The sequence below is a fragment of the Manis pentadactyla genome, chromosome 14 (genome assembly GCF_030020395.1).
Source record: "Manis pentadactyla isolate mManPen7 chromosome 14, mManPen7.hap1, whole genome shotgun sequence".
Classification (NCBI taxonomy): domain Eukaryota; kingdom Metazoa; phylum Chordata; class Mammalia; order Pholidota; family Manidae; genus Manis; species Manis pentadactyla.
This window is the reverse complement of record NC_080032.1, coordinates 619766-636997: the sequence shown is the minus strand read 5'-3', so window position 1 is coordinate 636997 and position 17232 is coordinate 619766. Positions and strand designations below refer to the sequence as shown.

The window sequence follows — 17232 nt, the reverse complement described above, 5'->3', positions numbered from 1 at the left end:
ACCTCTGATCTTCTGTGTTCACAGGCATGCGGTCCACCCCCCATCTCACATCTACCCGTAAGGTGCCTGGGCACGGCTCTCACTGGCTCAGTGGAGGAGCCACGACGGGATATCACCTTTGTCTGCTTCCACCTGGCGGCTGGAAAAGTTAAATCCTCACCCTCACCCTGGGCTTTCTCATAACCGAGAGTAGCCATGGACACAGTGCTGGCCAAAGAATGCCATGGACAAATGCCTGCTGGGGGGCTCTGCCCAACTCTCCTGCTTCTTGCCTTGACCTCTGGCATGATGTCCGGGGCTGTGGCAGCCACCTGGGAGCCAGGAAGATGTTAGAGATGCATTCCTGCCTCTGCCGGGCTGCCAGTCAGTGCCTCCCAGCCCCAGGCTTGTGTCACCTTGGAGAATAAGCCCCAAGCTCGGTGGCCCGGATTTCTGTCATTTGTTGCCGTTTTCATTTTGTGAAACTGAAGAAAGGAAACCTCATTTCAGATGGAGTCGGGAGGCCAGAAGGGATGCTCTCCCCCCTTACAACTTATTGCCAATGGCAGACCCAGCAGGAGGAAGCCCACCTTGACTTTCCAACAAAGAGAAGCCTTATTTTCCCGCCCCAGCAGGAGGAAGGAAGGAAGATCTACTTGCCCAGCAACAGCCCAGCCCGCGAGAAGCCAAAACTCAGACAGTGAGAAGCCGCCATCTCCCTGAACTCTCGCTTCCCCTCAAAGGACTTCTGTTCAGAGCAGCCCCTCCCAACGCCTTCCTTTTTCTCTGAAAAGTAATGTTCCTCTCCTTTGTTCTCCAGGTCTGCCTGTGGCGTTCCCGAGTAAACGCAGCGGGCCCGTATGGTAACGGCTGTTTTCTTTCTAAAGCTGACAGTTTCTGACCTCTGTACTCAAACAGTTGCTCAACAGGCTTTTCTGTTTTGCACATTAACAAGGAAAAAGAGAAACAAAGAAGTAAAAAAGGAAAACCGATAGTCCCGGATCAGCTGGGCCCTGCTTTCTGTGTGAACCTCGAGTCACTGTCATGCAAGGGCATGGAACTTACAGTGGTTTCTCTCTGGCTCCTCAGTGGAAGCACGGGAGAATGACGCACTGAACGGAATTCCTAGGACGGAGGACCCACTCATGTGATGCCTGATGCACCCGTGTGATGTGCAGAATCGGTGCTATTAATCTATGTCCCAGTTTCTGACTGTGGACCCAGAAGAGCATCACACTCCAGAATATACTTTTGAGTAATAATCTGACACACTAAGAACTTACATTGATATTGGAAAATAAGGAAGTAAGGAAGAATCCCTATACTGAAAAGATGAATCTAGATAATTTTTGATGAGAAAGGGAACCACTTCTCATTTATTTGTGATCCAAAGACCTGCCATGCACACAGCACATAATTTGAGTATTTTGTTTTTCAGTATCTGTGTCAGATCATATTTTTCAAAGGTGGACACAGTGTTTCCTATCTCACAACTATTCCAGATGGTGGCCTAGGCCCTCCTCTCTTTGCAGGTGGGTCTCTGTCCCGCTCCGGAATCTTGGTGGGCTTTGGGCCCCCACGTAACTGATGGAATGGGGCAGGTGCACCACTACGTGACCCCTTGGGCTGTGTCAGAAAAGTCCACAGACGTGTGCTTTCTGCTAGGGGACTTGTAGTGGGGTCCGAGCAGCCATCTGGGAAGTCTAGTAGCTGGGGGCCACCATGCCGTGAGGAAGCCCAGCGCAGGGCCACATAGAGAGCTCTGGAGGCTTTGCAGAGCTGCCTGGCCAGCACCCCAGTGACAGACCAGAGCCTTAACCCCCAGCCAGCCCCACCCAGATTCCTGACCCTCCGAACCCGTAAGCATTTCATGCAGTGAGCTCGGGGCAGTCTGTGCAGGGAGGCAGAGCCTCAACTGTCTGCAGATCAGTCTGACTGTACCCACACTTCCTCAGCTGACCCGTAGGTCAGAGAAGACGCCATTAGTGCACATGGTTTCTGAAGCCACAGCACAATGCCACATCCTGGTACCCCCAGGCCTCTCTGACCTCTGATCCTTGTCCTGCACCCTCTGCCTGAAAGACCTCTGTGCTGCTTCTCTGGTCTAATCCTTCCACAGTTTGGGTCTCGGCTGAGTCTTGCCAGAGCATCTGCACCCTCACTCTGGTTGAGGCCTCCTCCCCTTGCCCACCTCTGTCATCAGTCCTGCACCCACATAGAGCCCAGGGAGGCCCTGGCCCACCAGACATGGCCCTCAAGGGCTTGCTGAAGGTCCCCAGCCTTTCAGCTCTTATCTCTGACATCCAACAGGAGACGGAGCAAATCGGAGGAACTCCAGCCATGCTGAATGAATTACTTCTTCTGAAGTGTGTCCACTGTGTGGGGCTCAGGGCCAAGACTGCCTGCCATGGGGAGGAGCTCGCACCCGTGCTCAGAGGAGAGGACGGGAGGGTCCCAAAGGGGAGTACTGGTCCCACGGAAAGCCCCTTTGGGAGGGGCAGGGGACTTCAGGGAAGCGGCGGAATGCTGACCGGGCACCGACCAGCGCATGCCCTGCTCTGGGCACAGGACAGGGGACACAGAAGAGAGACCAAAACAACATCTTTGCCAACTTTTCAGTTTTTCTTTCTAACCAAAGAGTAACAATCTATCAATGAGAAAATTAGAAAAGTACCTCAAGAAGGAAATAAAATTCGCATATAAGTCGGGCCGTCTCCTCCAGCTGCTGCCCACATGAGTGTGCATGTTTCCCCCTCTGCGTGCAAGCACCTGCACTTTGGAACCCTGCTCCGTCATGCTGCGACCCGAGGGAGCATCGCGCAGTTTGCACAAGTTCCCTTTACTCAGCTTCGGCGAAGTTCCCTCCTCTACCCAAAGCAGGTATGAACATTATCCAGACCTCTGATTATTTCCACAGGACAGATTTTTGTTAAATTTTTAAAAATTGCAATAGCAACATGTTTATTTTTATGAATTCAAACCATACCGATGTATATAGAATAAAAACAGTGACGCTTTTCCTATTTCTGATCTACTCCTCAGAGTTATGTGCCATTAGCATTAGGGGAACAGCCTTCCAGAATTTTTTGAATGAATATATAAACTACACTCCCCCCCAGCCCACACAGAATAATATGTTCACACAAATTTTTAACATATTTTTCTCTAGATTTCTATCCTCTTTAGTTTATGATGAACATTCATCATAAATACATACAGGCACAACCCTGGTCAGCACACCAGGTGTTCAGTCTGTCTAATTATTTTCAGAACTTCATTATTTTATATCATATTTAACCCCATGACAGGCAATTAGATTTTATTCTGATATTTATTTTTCAAGTTCAGATGCACATACTTTACAGGTATCTTAGAATTGCTTCTTAGGGGCTCACGTATGGGGACCTCAGTGAACATTTCACAACAGTTTTGCAGACAAGGGCCGACCCTCCCCAGAGAAGCAGAGAGCTCATGTCTGATCTGAGCAGCACCATCTTTGAAAATCTATCAAATTGTTTTGGAAGATGTGTCCTTCCTAACTGAATTTTGTATTCTCTTGATTACAACCGAAGATAATTTTTTTTGCATATATTTATATATTAGTCATTTCCATTTCTTCGCAACTTTTTCTCCATGGCCATGTGCTCAGTTTTCAATGGGGTTGTTTTTTTATTGCTTGCTCTGTAAGGATTAAACACTTATTGCAGTTATTGTGTTTATTTCCAGGTTATTCTGTGCTTTTTAACTTTGCTACAGTGTTCACATTGCAGAGTGTGTAACATATATTTAATCTTCATCAAAATTCTTATTTGGAAATACTGGTGAGATATTCAACTGCAGGATGAATTTATTTGTGCTTTTTATATTCACATATTATTGCTTCTTTTTGTGTTCATTCAGAAAGTTCTGTGATGTGTGCAGATAACCTGACTCACACCAAAGTGCTAGCCGTGGGCTGCTCCAGCTCCTCGCCCTGACCCGGCTGCCTTCCCCACGTGGGCAGCTCTTGGTCTGGGATCTGGTCTGAGCTCGCCATCTGACCTACCAGGCAGACTGAATGTGGTCACAGTTTCTTGACCGGAAGCTGGGTCCAAGTCTCCTCTCCTTGAGTTTGGGGTCACCTAAAACCAACAACATGGGTGGGACTGAAAAAGCTGCACCCCTGCCCTATTCAGGCTCACTCTTAGAGCACCAGCCAGGGAGCGTGAAGTCTGGCCAACCTGAGGCTGCCATGCGGTGAGGAAGCCCCAGGGAGGGGGCAGGTGTGGGCACTCCAGGTGACGGTCCCGGCTGGGCCCAGCCTTCAGAGGAGCCCCACCCAGGCCTCCATCCGGAGTGAAGCCCTCAGTGACACCACCCCAGCCCTGTGAGTCTTCCAGACATCACAGAACAGAGACAAGCCGTCTCCCTGTGCCCTGACTGTATTTCTGACCCACAGACCTGTGAGCACAAGTTTGGGGCTGTTTATCTTGCAGCAACAGGTAACCAGAACAGTCTGTCAATTATTTACTATAATTAGAATCCTAGCACTTCAATTAACATAGTTTTTTTATTGTGGTAAAACACATAACATTTACTGTCTTCAACATTTTCACGTGTACAGTTCAGGAGTGTTAAGTATATTCACTTTGTTGTGAAACAATCTCCTGAACCTCTTTCTTTTTTAAGCACCGATCCTCCCCACTTTCTCCTACCCACCTCACTGTCTACTCCATCCTCTCCTGGCATTTTCAGAGTCACTCCATGAAGAAGGTAGGTGGGCATCTTTTGCACTTTACAATGAGAGAGCACCTGTGTTGAGTGGCTTCATCCTTGTCCCCTGGGCCCTGGGAATGGCAGACCCACAGATCAGCTGGTACCCATCCAGGTGCCCAGAGATCAGATGCCCATGAACGTGAGAGGCAGCCAGGCAACCTGTCACACAGCTGTGATTTTTTGATTGAGGTGTAACTGATGTATAACATTATTTTAGTTTCAGGTGTACAACATAATGACTCAGTATGTGTATATATTGTGAATTATCACCACAGTCCAGTTAACATCTCTCACATGTGTGGCTATGCTATCTTCTCTTATTTGACAACTTTTAAGATCACTCTCTTAGCTACTTTCAAATATACAGTAGAGTATCGTCAACTATGATCACCACGCTGGGCATCACACCCGACGACCACTTCATTTTATAACTGCAAGTTTGTGCCTTTTGACTTCCTTCACCCACCTCACCTACCCTGACTCCCTGCCTCTGGCAGTCACAAACCTGTTCTCCGTATCTGTGTGCTCGGTGTTTGCTTTGTTTTATTTTTCAGAATTCCACATATAAGAGATCATATGCTATTTGGCTTTTTCTGCCTTATTTCCGTTAGCATAATACCCTTTACGTCCATCCATGTTGTTGCAAATGTTAGGAATTTTTCTTTTTTATGGCTGAATAATATTCGATTACATACATACCACATCTTCTTTATCCATTCATCCACTGATGGACACTTAGGTTGCTTCCGTTGTGAATAATCCTGCAGTAAACATGGGGTGCATATGTCTTTTTGAATAACTGCCTTTGTTTTCTTTAGACAAATACCCAGAAATGGAATTGCTGGGTCATATGGTATTTCTGTTTTTAATTTTTTGAGGAATCCCCATACCATTTTCCATAGTGTCTGCAGCAACTAACATTCCAACCTAGAGTACAGAAGGGTTCCCTTTCCTCCACATCTTCGCGAACACTTGCTATTTCTTGTCTTTTTGATAATAGCCATCCTAACAGATGCGAAGTGGCATCTCACTGAGGTTTCGATTTGAATGTTCTTAACGATGAGCAATGTGGAGCACCTTCTCATGTGCCTGCTGGCCATCTGCATGTCTTCTTCGGAGAAGTGTCTATCAGATCCTCTGTCCATTTTTAATCATATTGTTTGTTTTCTTGTTACTGAGTTGTGTGAATATATCTTTTGGATATTAATCTCTTTTCGGATATGTGATCTGAAAATACTCTTCATCTGGTAGGTTCCCTTTCATCTTGCCTATGGTGCCCTGTTCTAAGCAGAAGCTCTTCAGTCTAATGTCATCCCATTTACTCATTTTTGCTTTTGTTCCTTTGTTTTGGTGTCAAATCCAAAATACCATTGTGAAGACCAAAGTCCAGGTGGTCACTGCTCATGTTTTCTTCTAAGAATTTTATGATTTCAGGTCATATGTTCAAATCTTTTTGATTTATTCTGAGATCATTTTTGTGTATGGCATAGAGAATAGTCCTATTTCATTCTTTTGCATATGGCTGTCCAGTCATCCCAGCTCCTTTTATTAAAGAGACTTTCCTTTCCTCATTATATATTCTTGGGTCCTTTGCTACAAACTGAACATATATGCATGGGTTGATTTCTGGATTCTCTATTTTGTTCCACTGATCCCTACGTCCATGCTTATGCCCACACCATGCTGTTCTGATTACTATAGCTTTGTAGCATAGTTTGAGATCAGGACACATGATGCCTCTGGCTTTGTTCTTTGCCAAGACCGCTTTGGCTCTATGACACTGGAATTTTGATAGGGATTGTACTGAATCTGTAGGCAGTTTTCCATAGTATGGAAATTTAATAATATTAATTATTTCAATCATGTATTTGTGTCTTCTTCAGTTTCTTTCATCACTATCATAGTTTTCAATGTACAAGTCTTTCACCAACTTGGTTAAATTTATCTTTAAGTATTTTATTCTTTTTGATGCAACTATAAATGGGATTGTTTCCATAATATCTCTTTCTGATAGCTCACTATTAGCATATAGAAAAGTAGCAGATTTTTGTATATTGATTTTTGTATCCTGAAACTTACTGAATTTGTTTATTAGTTCAAACAGTTTTGTAGTGGAATCTTTAGGGTTTTATATATATAGTGTCATGTCATCTGCAAATAGCAATAGTTTTATTTATTCCTTTCTGATCTGGATGCCTTTCATGTCCTTTTCTTGACTAGGACATCCTTTGTTCTTATTCCTAATCTTTGAGGAAAAGCTTGCAGCTTCTTACCATTGAGTATGATGTTACCTATGGGCCCATCACATATGGGCCCATAGGTAACATTTATTATGTTGAGGCATGTACCCCCTATGACCACTTTGTTGAAAGTTATAAGTGGATGCTAAATTTTGTCAGATGTTTTTCCTGCATCTCTTGAGATGATCATATGATTATTATCCTTCATTTTGTTAATGTGTGTACCACATTGATTTGTAGATGTTGAACCATCCTTGCATACCTGGAATTAATCCCACTGGATCATGGTGTATGATTCCTTTAATGTATTGTTGAATTTATATGGTTTGCTAATATTTTGTTGAGGATTTTTCCCTCTATGTTCATCAGGGATATTCGTCTGTAATTTTCTTTCTTTGTGGCATCCTTGTCTGATTTTGGTATCAGGGTAATGCTGGCCTTCCAAATGAGTTTGGAAGTATTCCCGCTCTTCTTGGTAGAATTTGGGAGGGATTAATTCTTTAAATGTTTTGTAGAATTCAGCAGTGATGTCATCTGTTCCTTGATTTTTGTTTGTTGGGAGGTACAGAACTTTTCATTTTGCAAATCTGAAATTCTGTACCCATTAAGCAATTCTCCTTTTCCCCTCTCTTCCCAGGACTTAACCACCATTCTATTTTTTTATCTCTATGAATTTGAGTATCCTAGGCAACTCATGTAAGTAGAATCAAATAGTAATTGTCTTTTTGTGACTAGCTCATCCATGTTGTAGCATCTGTCAGAATTTACTTCCTTTTTAAGGCCAAATAATATTCTGTTGTATGTATATACCGCATTTTGTTTCATTCATCCATCAGTGGGCATTTGGACTGCTTCCACCTCTTGGCTTTTATGAATGATGCCACTATCAATATGCATGTGCAAATATCTTCTAGATTCTGCTTTCTTCTTCTGGACATATACTCAGAAACAGGACTGCTGGATCATAGAACAATTCTACACGTAGCTTTTCTGAGGAAACTCCATACTGTTTTCCAAAACAGATGCAGCATTTTACACATTCCAATTCTAAATGTTGTTTACTGTTTTGTTTTGTTTGATAGTGGCCATCCTATTGGGTGTGAGGTGAATTAACATAGTTTTAATGCTCACTTTTATTACCTAATAGAGCAAGTCCTTTTTTATTCTTCCTTATTTAAAAAATCAGCATCATAGCCTGATTATTCTTTCATGAATTTTTGAATAATCCTGTCAAATTCAAAAGGCAGTATCACATCAGGATTCTCACTGAAATAGCATTAAACTTATAAATCACTTGGTGAAAATAATATCTTATTACCATTGAGTGTTCCTATCCAGAAGCATGCTATTCTTCTCCATTTATTCAAGTGTTCTCTTTCTCCACGAGTACAATTATATAGTTTACTTTGTATGATCCTGTCAATTTCTTGCCAAAGTGATTCCAGAGATCTCATACTTTGGTTGTTCTGTTAGTGTTGCACCAGGACAGCAGGTGGGTTCAAGTACCAGGAACACAGAGGAGGACACTGAGCTTCTCAGGATGGACTCCAGGAAGAGACGGTGGCCAGGCTGAGCCTTGGAGGAAATCAGCAAGAATCAGACAACTGAACACAGGGAGCGGCATGAGAGTGCGTGGCGTGTGCATGTGTGTGAGGGCGCTGTGGGCAGAGGTGGTCTGGTGTCCTGGGAACCTGGAGAGGTGAGGATGAAGGTGGAGGGGGGACAGGACTGCCCCAGGCAGCCAGGGAGCCTGCCCTCCATCACTGAAGGTGAGAAGCCAGTGGAGGGCTTTGAGGGGAGGGCCACTGAGGTAGGTCTGCAGTTTAGAAAGCTCACTTTTCCAAGAGTCCTGGAGGCCACAGGCAAGAAGCACATGGAAGCAGGTAAGGAGACATCCAGAAACTGGCAAGAGATGAGTGTCTACATGGGGCTGATAGAAGAGATGCAAGAGGTGAGAGACATTTAGATGGAAAGAAATCTGGTGATGGTGAAGAGGAAAGAGCTTAAGAGACGCACGGCTTACTGGTCTGTCATCACTAGAGGAAGGGCCCAGGCAGGGGTGCAAGAGGGTCTGGGGAGGTAGGCAGAGGATGCATTTTCTGAGCTGATGCCCCAGGGAAAACCCAATGGAGATGCTAAGGGGGCATGTGGATGGACAAGACCAAGCCTCAGAGGGCTGGGGGACAGGGAGAGAATGTGGGAGTCAGCTGCCCATAAGTCCCAAACCAGAAGTGAGACCACGGGGCAGTTGGGTTGGCAAGGGCTCCGGCAGAGGTTCACCCCATTCTGGCAGAGAAGGCCTGGTCGGCGGATGCCAAGAAGGGTCAGGGCGGAGAAGTACTCAGAGGACAGAGAAGCGCAGTCAGGGCAGAGCTCCAGGACATCCCCCAGGGCCGGGCCGGAGTCTGGAGGGGAAGGTCCCTTTGCTGGGCACCACCAGCAAACAGCGGAGTCCGTGTTTGTTCTACTCCCTGGGAAAGTCACCGACTCAGCCTCAAGGAGGGAGGTGAGCACAGGGCCAAGTTTGACTCACCAAGATACAGTTCTGGAACATCTGAAGTCCTGAGTACAAACTACAGGAACACCAGCATTTGGGGCAGAGTCTAGGGAAAGGGCATTGCTGTCCCCTGGGAACACCCTCTGTGGGGAGCAGGAAGGGAGCGCAGTGCCCACGAGGTCCAGTGGCTGGCCTGCTGCCCTAGTCAGCTTACTCTGAGGCTCCCTTCAGACGTCTGGGGCTGGTGGCTCTCCGAGGAAAGGAGTTTCCCCTCCGCTGTGTGGCCTGCAGGACATTTCTGTTCTCCTGGACTTTCCCAGTGCACAGTGCCCTGGCCTGGCCTGCAGCCTGGCCTCCCGGGTACACCCGCACCCGTGGGCCATTTGCTGATTTGCCACGGGTTCTCCTCCAAGGAAACCACCAGAAAGATGGAGAAATGACCTAATTACATCTTGTCTTCCTCGGGCTTTATTGCAAAATGGGATTGTCTGCATCTGTTTGTCCGACTATTCTACAGGATGTGTGCCATCTGCAGCATCATGCCGGGTCCCAACGAGGCCAAGAAACCGAACATGGTGGGCAGGAAAACATGGACGTCAGAGACAAACACAAACACACTTTAAAGACTTGGGTTCAGGCACCACAGCCCTTCCTCTGGCACCTAAGGTCACCAAGCAGGTGGGGTAGCCCCATTGTGTGTAAAATGGGGGCCTCTCAAGAGCTTGCTGAGGGAATCAAAGGGAACGACGCACGCACTTCCAGTCTTCGTCCCCCCTTTCCTGGCTCTTCCCCACCTTCGTGCATGGGAGAGAGCCCAGTGGTACAATTAGGTGCAAGCAGTGATGCTCCTGGGTGTCCTGAATAATCCAGACAGGCTGTGAAAGCTGTGAGCCGGCCCTTCAGACCTGAGCTCACCCTGCTTCTCCCAAGTCACCGACTTGCCTCCATTTCCCCCAAAGCCACGAGGGCAGGGCTGCCCCTCTCAATGCAGTCAGCAGCCCTGCTGGGAGGCGCCAGGTGGGAGTGGCCACGGCAGCCCCTGCCACGTGGAGTGGCATCCTTGGCCAACCCCAAGAGCCAAACCCCCATGTTGGGAGGCTGGAATGTCACCCCACAGAGACCCCTCTTTGGATGAAGCCCCTCAGAGTTCTCATGAACAGAGAGAGACCTGAATCCCTCAATCATGGACATTAGACTGGGCAATTTGTCTGGCTTGGTAACAGGAAGACCACATTGGGTGTTGTAGGTCTGGACAGGCCGGACTCTGACACCTGGGACATCAGCAGAAATGAGGCCATTCATGGCCCCACCGTCAGGCAGGGCTCTGCTCGCCATCATCCCTGCCTGCCTCCCCAACAGCTCAGTTAGCACTGGAGTCTAATGCCTGCAGAGCCCACGGCCCCCACAGCCCTTCCCTGGTGACCAGCCACGCTGCTGCCCGGAGGGAGTGGGGCACCTGCACCCTATCAGGACTCACTGTGCTAAGGGCCCCCCACTGCCTAGAGCACTGTACTGAAACCCATGGTCGTCTCAGAGCACGCCCTCTTTTCCCACACTTCACCTGTCCTCAAGTAGCCCATTTCACCTCGATGCAGCTGCTCCCGGTCCCTGGCAGGCACAGGTCCCTGCACGTGCACAGCGGCCCCTGGGCCCTCACCACAAAGAGAAGCGTCCAGGCCTGAGGACGATGTTCCTGGAGACGTCGCATGCGTTCCCTTGTGGGCTGATGGCACGAGCCCAGGGGCATCAGCCCTGAGATTGGGGTGGCCTGTGAGGAGCAGAAGCCCAGATCCCATTCTACAGAAGCAGAGAAGCTTAAAGCTGCGGGGCCCAGGGCTGGAGTCCCCTCTAGTGCTAAATAGAGCCTGAGCCCACCCCTCAGCAGAGACGCTGGCTTTCCCAGCCCTGTCCCAGGACTTAATCGCGTTAGGATCCTCAGAAACAAACCTTCTTATTTCGAACACCTGCAGCTGACAGCCTGTGCTCTCTGAGTGACCGAGGGCTGAGGACCAAGAGCATAAGAGTAAGTTAAAAGCTGCATATTGTACACACAGCAGAAAGGTAAGTTTATGAAACGTTTTTCTTTGCTTTCCCAAGTAGGGTGAAGCCCCAGATATATTTGAGGTAAGATACTTTTCTTTCAGAAGTGTCTTTAAAGTTGAGCCAATGGAATCAAACCTTTAATTGTCTGACATGTGTGTTTGCATTTTGGTTTTGTTTTGGGCACTTATGTCTCCCAAAGGAGAAAAACATTAAGAAAGAGCAGCTGGGAAGCATGTTTGAAAGCAGCTACACTTGAGGTCAGATGTCTAAGAAGTAATAATTTTATAACTATGAACTTGAATTAAGTGGGCCCTGGCCACTGGCCATCAGTAAATACCCACGTGCACCCTCCCTCAGTCACGTCCCCTAAACATTACAGCTGTGACATCCCAGCACTATCAGGACCTCAGTTTAAAAATGACTGTGATCAACACAAGAATCCATTGGGAACCGAAAACTCAAAATGCTTCACACTGAGTGTTGATTTGAACCCTGAGAGCAAAACCCCCATCTCTCTGGAGCAAGGCTAACTGAACTCCTAGATAAATTATTTTCATTGATGTAAATATGCAGCACTGTACCCCCATTGAGAAGAAGTGTGCTTTCAGGAGGAGCATTACAATTTTTATTATTTTCTGCACAAGGTATATTGTTCCTGGTTGTGTTATTCTTCGTGCCAATGCTTATTTATTGCATTAGTTCTGTAATATTTTATTTTATGTAATTTAACAGGTTATTTATCATAAAATGGCTTAAGAGGATTTGGAATTTTGATCTAAACAGAGTTTGCAACTTAAATCCTCACATATGATAAAATGATGCTTTGTGGCTTTTTGGTAAATCTGCTTTAAGATGTTTTAGACCAGAGAACATGCATCATGTAAGTTTTGACATCATGTGAGTCTAAGTTTAGTTGTGTAGAAGATATATTCCATAAGTTATTGCTCATAAGCCTTTCCAATACAATGCCCCAAACCCACCAAGATGAATGTCGGCGCATCCCCACGTGAGGGTGCGCACCACACGGACGACACCCACTGTCCTTATTGACTCCTGCCAACAGGAAGCTGCAGGACGCGGTTGCAAGGAAGGGCCTGGGCTCGTTCTGTGTTCTCAGAGAGCTACAGGGGCGCAGACTTCACCCAGAGAGACCTTCAGTTAAGAGAGTAAAGTGTTCTCAGTCCAGAGACTTTCCTGCTTAAACAACTGTGACAACAACCATAAACATTTTGTTTGCAAAATCCTGGAAAGAACATGGATGAAAAGCAGCAGAATGTCACAAAAGTTAAGAAACCTAATATCATTCAACAAGCAAGCAGCAGAGCCCAGAGTTTAAAACCTAAGTCTGCTCACAGGCCCTCCAGAAAATACTGGGGTAGGGCAGCCACAGACCCGGGAAAGTGGCTGAGTCTTCCTGAAGAACCTCCTGGAAAACAGGACTGCAGTGAAGGCCCTGGAACTGCAACCTGGCGCCTGAAAGGGCCACGGCAGCTCCACCCTAAAGCACCCACTTAGGACTCGCAGGAACAATTCGAAATGTCTTCGATCTCGCACAGAGAAAAACCACATTCATTAAAACCACCCGTGGCTGTCTTCACTATCCCGGTTCTGGTGAGTGGGCAGGACCCTGGTCAGCCTCTCTCTAACGTTTTGAATATTTAGTGTTTGAACACCTTTGCTGTGTTGTCCTTTGACCTGCTGGCATGATGTCTCCCATGCAGTGAGGCAGAAGCTGTGGCTTCTGCATCACCTCACATCAGTGTTTCTGCAAAACGCCTCAGGGGCCTTCCCCCAAAGCATCACAGCCATCTCCTGGGCGCCTTTAGCCACTCCTTCAAAGAGAGGAAGCCTCTTCAAACTCCAGTGACAGCACTGCCACCAGTCTGTGCTGGCCATGAGGCTGCTGTGCGCAGGGCCTCTGCACAGGATGAAGTGAGAGGCTCGGGGCCCTGCTGGTGTCATGGAAAGGCAGATTTTGTGTTGGGGGAGGACGCTGTAGACAACTGCTCTCTTACAGGATGGATGCTCACAGTACAAAAGGTCAGCTAAGGATGCCTTTAAACAGCGCACCTTATGAAGGTGTTCAAAAGTCTGACTTGACTCCTGTGAGAACGTCACTGACAATTTTTAGGGACACCTTTTACATAAAGGAAGGTGCAGAGGTGTGTGTGCGGAGTGGGAGGGCGCCATGTGGGCGTGTGTGGGATCACCCGGCCCGTCCCTGGAGGCCTTCCCCACCCTGCTCCTCCCCAGCAACAGACACCACGCTTGGAATCAAGGCTGGGGGTCTCTGGACGGTGAATCAGATGTGACCGAGTTGCCGCCAAACGTTTTCTAATCAAGAGATGAAATATTCAGGACTCTTGGTGAACCTCAGCATAGCACCAACTAGTGTCTCAGATAGAAAACTTACATAAGGAAATGTCTTTTATTCTAATAACAGTAATTACTCCCTAGAAAATTTGAGTTAGAGTTAATAAGAAAGATGAGTCAAGTCAGTATGGCACTTTTAATTTATGTCATGCTAAATGTGGAAGAAATTAATTGCTCGTGATTTATGAATTGACTTTTAAAGTTTTACCAAAAAGAAGTTATTTTGCCTGTCATGGTTCAGCTGGAATCCTGTTTAGCTCCTGCATATCCACTGGTATAAGTCAAATCTAGTTGTTCTGAGTGTCTTTTTTCTTAGGATCTGACTTCCTCTTTGCTCCTTCAATCCCCCCTTCATGCCTCTAGGAACACGGTTTCTTTTTCTACCCCAGAATGGAAACGGGGTGGAGGATGCTGCCTTCATTTTTATCCTAACAGCACCTCTCTCCAAATGGAATCATTGACAACAGTCGTTTCTGGTGATGGGCAGGTGGAAATGAAATGAAAATTCACCTGCTGGAGATACATGGGGATCAGCTGGGGGAAAGGGAGCTTCAGTGGGCTGTAAACCCCTCATCAAACATGGCCTCCAGAACTCTGAGGGCAGGGCAAGGGCTGGTGAGTGCATCTGCGAGTTCAGTGTATCAGCCCCTCTACCTTTGTGTATCATCAAAATGTTGTATCATAAAAAACTTTGAGCAGGTTTTCCCCTTTCATTTAAGGGCCTCGAAGATGACGATTCCATTTTCATGCAGTAGGTGGGGGCAGGGTGGGAGAGGGCTCCGGAGCCGCTGCAAACCGGCACTCGCTCCTTGCCGGTGGCCAGGGGACTGGAAGGGGGGGAAGAGGGGGAGGGCTTTCCTCACCATCTCCCGGGCCCCCCAGCACCTGTGGTCAGATCCCCAGAAAGACCTCAGCACACAGCATGCAGTCTTCTGCCACTCGGCTCCCGCGACCTCCTGTTCCAGCCAGAATGGCCATCAGAGCTCCCCTCCCACCTCTGTACTCCTTCTCACCTGTAAGGGTTTTGGGAGCCAGACCCCTCTTGGACAGCCTCACCGCACGACTCCGGCTGCCCGGCAATTGCACCCCAGCGCGAAAAGTTGGCTCACTCTGGGGTCTGTGACCAGGCTGCACAGCCCACAGGCTGCAGGTCTGCGCAGCACGCCTGTCCCTTTGGGCTCTGACCAGACACGCCGGAAGGGGGATGGACAGACACACAGACACGGGCACACGCCCCTGTCCGATCCTGACTCTCATTAGGAAACCGACCACCTGCTAGCCCCCAAATCAGCCAAAGCCTCTGCCAGTGTCTGCTGCACCGGACACCGGGACGTGCCGGGGAAGGCGCAGACAGGGACTCTGGGCCAGTAGCCTGGCGGCGCCAGCACTTCTCACGCCGCAGAAGGGCTGCACACAACTGAAGTCTGGGTACCAGGCACCCAAGCCTCTGTGTGCAAGGGGCCCCAAGGAAATGAAGGCCTCTAGACCTTCACGAAAGCCGAGAGACCCCATTGGCAGCCTCCCCACGGCGAGTGTGCAGGCGCCTGCTCTGCTGGGGTCTTGCAGAGAACACAGGGCGACCAAAGATCCTCCCCTAGAAAAGTGCCCAACTCCACCTGTGATCTGTTTCTCTCTCCGCAGCATGGAGGGGGCGCACGAAGAGGCAGAGACCGTACCTAGGAAACCGAGACCGGAACTTGGGCCCCCAAGCGGGCCGCCCGCTCCCCTCTCCGCGCCGGGGCTGGCGCCTCCCAGGGCTGCGGGCTGTCGCGGCTGCCAAGGGACCGGGCAGCTCGAGGACGCCAGGGGCTCCGGGAGTCCGCGCCTCCGTGCCGGCCGCTGGCCGGGAGTCCCCATACAGGCGCGCTCGCACCGCGCCTGTTTTCCCCTCCCCCTGGCGCATCGAGCCCGCTTTCCTTCCCGGTCCGGACGGCCCCCGGCCCCCAGCTCCACGCTGCCCCGCTCAGCAGCCCCAGCCGGTCTCCTGGGTCGCCCCGGGGTCCCCGGAACCCGCAGAGCCTGCGCCGCGCTCCGGATGTCGGTCTCAGCGGCTCCCGCCGACTTCGCACAGCAGCCCCACCGCGCCGCGGGGGAGCCGCGGGGGCGAGGCCCCAGGCAGCAGCCCCGGCCTGGCCCCGGCTCCTCTCCCGCCTCTCCCCGTTCCCGGGGACCGCGCCTCCCCGCACTCCCCGCGGGCGCTCGCCGCTCCCGGCCCGCGCGCTCCGGGCGCAGCCAGGACCCCGTCCGCGCGGGGCCCGCCGCCCGCCCGCGCTGCCGGGGCGGCCGGGACTTACCTCCCGACAAGGTGACCCGCTGGTGCGCGGGGCCGGCCGCCCGCGAGTCCCCGGAACGGGGCGGTGCGGCGCCGCCTCTGCGACCCCCCCGCCCCGCGCTCGCAGCCCGCGCGCCGCTGCCCCGCGCAGACCGGAGCGCCCGGCTGGGGCCGCTCTCGGGCGCGGCGACGGGGCGGAGCCCGGCCTCGGGCCCCGGGAAGGAGGCGCGCGGCAGGCCCGGCGGGCGCGCTGGCGAGGGGCGCCCGGGACGCGCAGCTCGGCTCGCGGAGCCCGGCGACACGCGTGCCGGAGGCGGCGGCCACGGGCTCCGAGGGGGGGTGGCAGCGAGGCGGCGGCGGGGGAGCGAGCGGCTCCTCGCGAAGGCGGCCGCCAACTTTGCCCCAGGGCGCCCGGGCGGCGGGCGACAGAGTCCGGCGGGTGGCGGGGCGGGCGTCGGGACGCGGGGGCGCGGAGCTGGGGGAGGGCGGCCGCGGGGGACGGGAGGACAGGGATTTGCCGCCCGGCTCCGGAGGAGACGGCTCCCCTCGGTCCTAAAGGCCTCCCCAGGCGAAGGTTGGGTTTGGAGGTTCCTAAGGACCCACTTTTCAGGTCTGGCATCTGCTGGAATCCTGCCCAGCCGACGATACAGGCGAGACCCTACGTGCGGCCCAGACCCCGAGACCCCCTGCGCAGCCCCAAACCGTCTGTGGTGCTCGCTTGGCTGGCGCTGGGCAGCGGCCGGGGCGGGTTGTGGGGTGGGCATAATCTTAGGACACTGAGGAGAGGGGGGCCTTTCAACACTGGGAGAACAAGGAGGTGGTGTTTCCGTTTGGATTTAATAAAGAGCTGCGAAAGAAGGATGTACCAGAAAGGGAGTAAAAGATGATTTAGGTAAAAACCTGTAAGTCATTTTCTCTTCCAGGTGCAGAGCTGCCACCTGTGCCAGCCTTGTTCACCCGGGCTCTGCCCTGGCGATGCACCAGGGCCCTCCTCCATCCCTTTTTTGGGGGTGGGTGGGTGGGTGTTTGGCTCCTGTGAGCCTCAGCAGCCCAGAGAGAATCTCAAGTCAGCG

At 50.4% G+C, this 17232-nt stretch overlaps 1 protein-coding gene across 4 annotated transcripts in view; it reads right to left on the bottom strand.

Moving 5' to 3' along the window:
• SYNDIG1 (synapse differentiation inducing 1) overlaps positions 1-16937 on the bottom strand; it is a 115401-nt gene extending 98464 nt beyond the window's left edge. For 2 of the 4 annotated variants that reach the window (XM_036908685.2, XM_036908684.2), the window contains exon 1: positions 16182-16924. In XM_036908685.2, the coding sequence (XP_036764580.2) occupies positions 16182-16778 (597 nt within the window). In that variant the 5' untranslated portion in view covers positions 16779-16924. Of the gene's footprint in view, positions 1-16181 lie in introns of all 4 variants that reach the window. The other 2 variants (XM_036908687.2, XM_057491590.1) reach the window with 2 other exon arrangements.
• Positions 16938-17232: the final 295 nt, after the last annotated feature.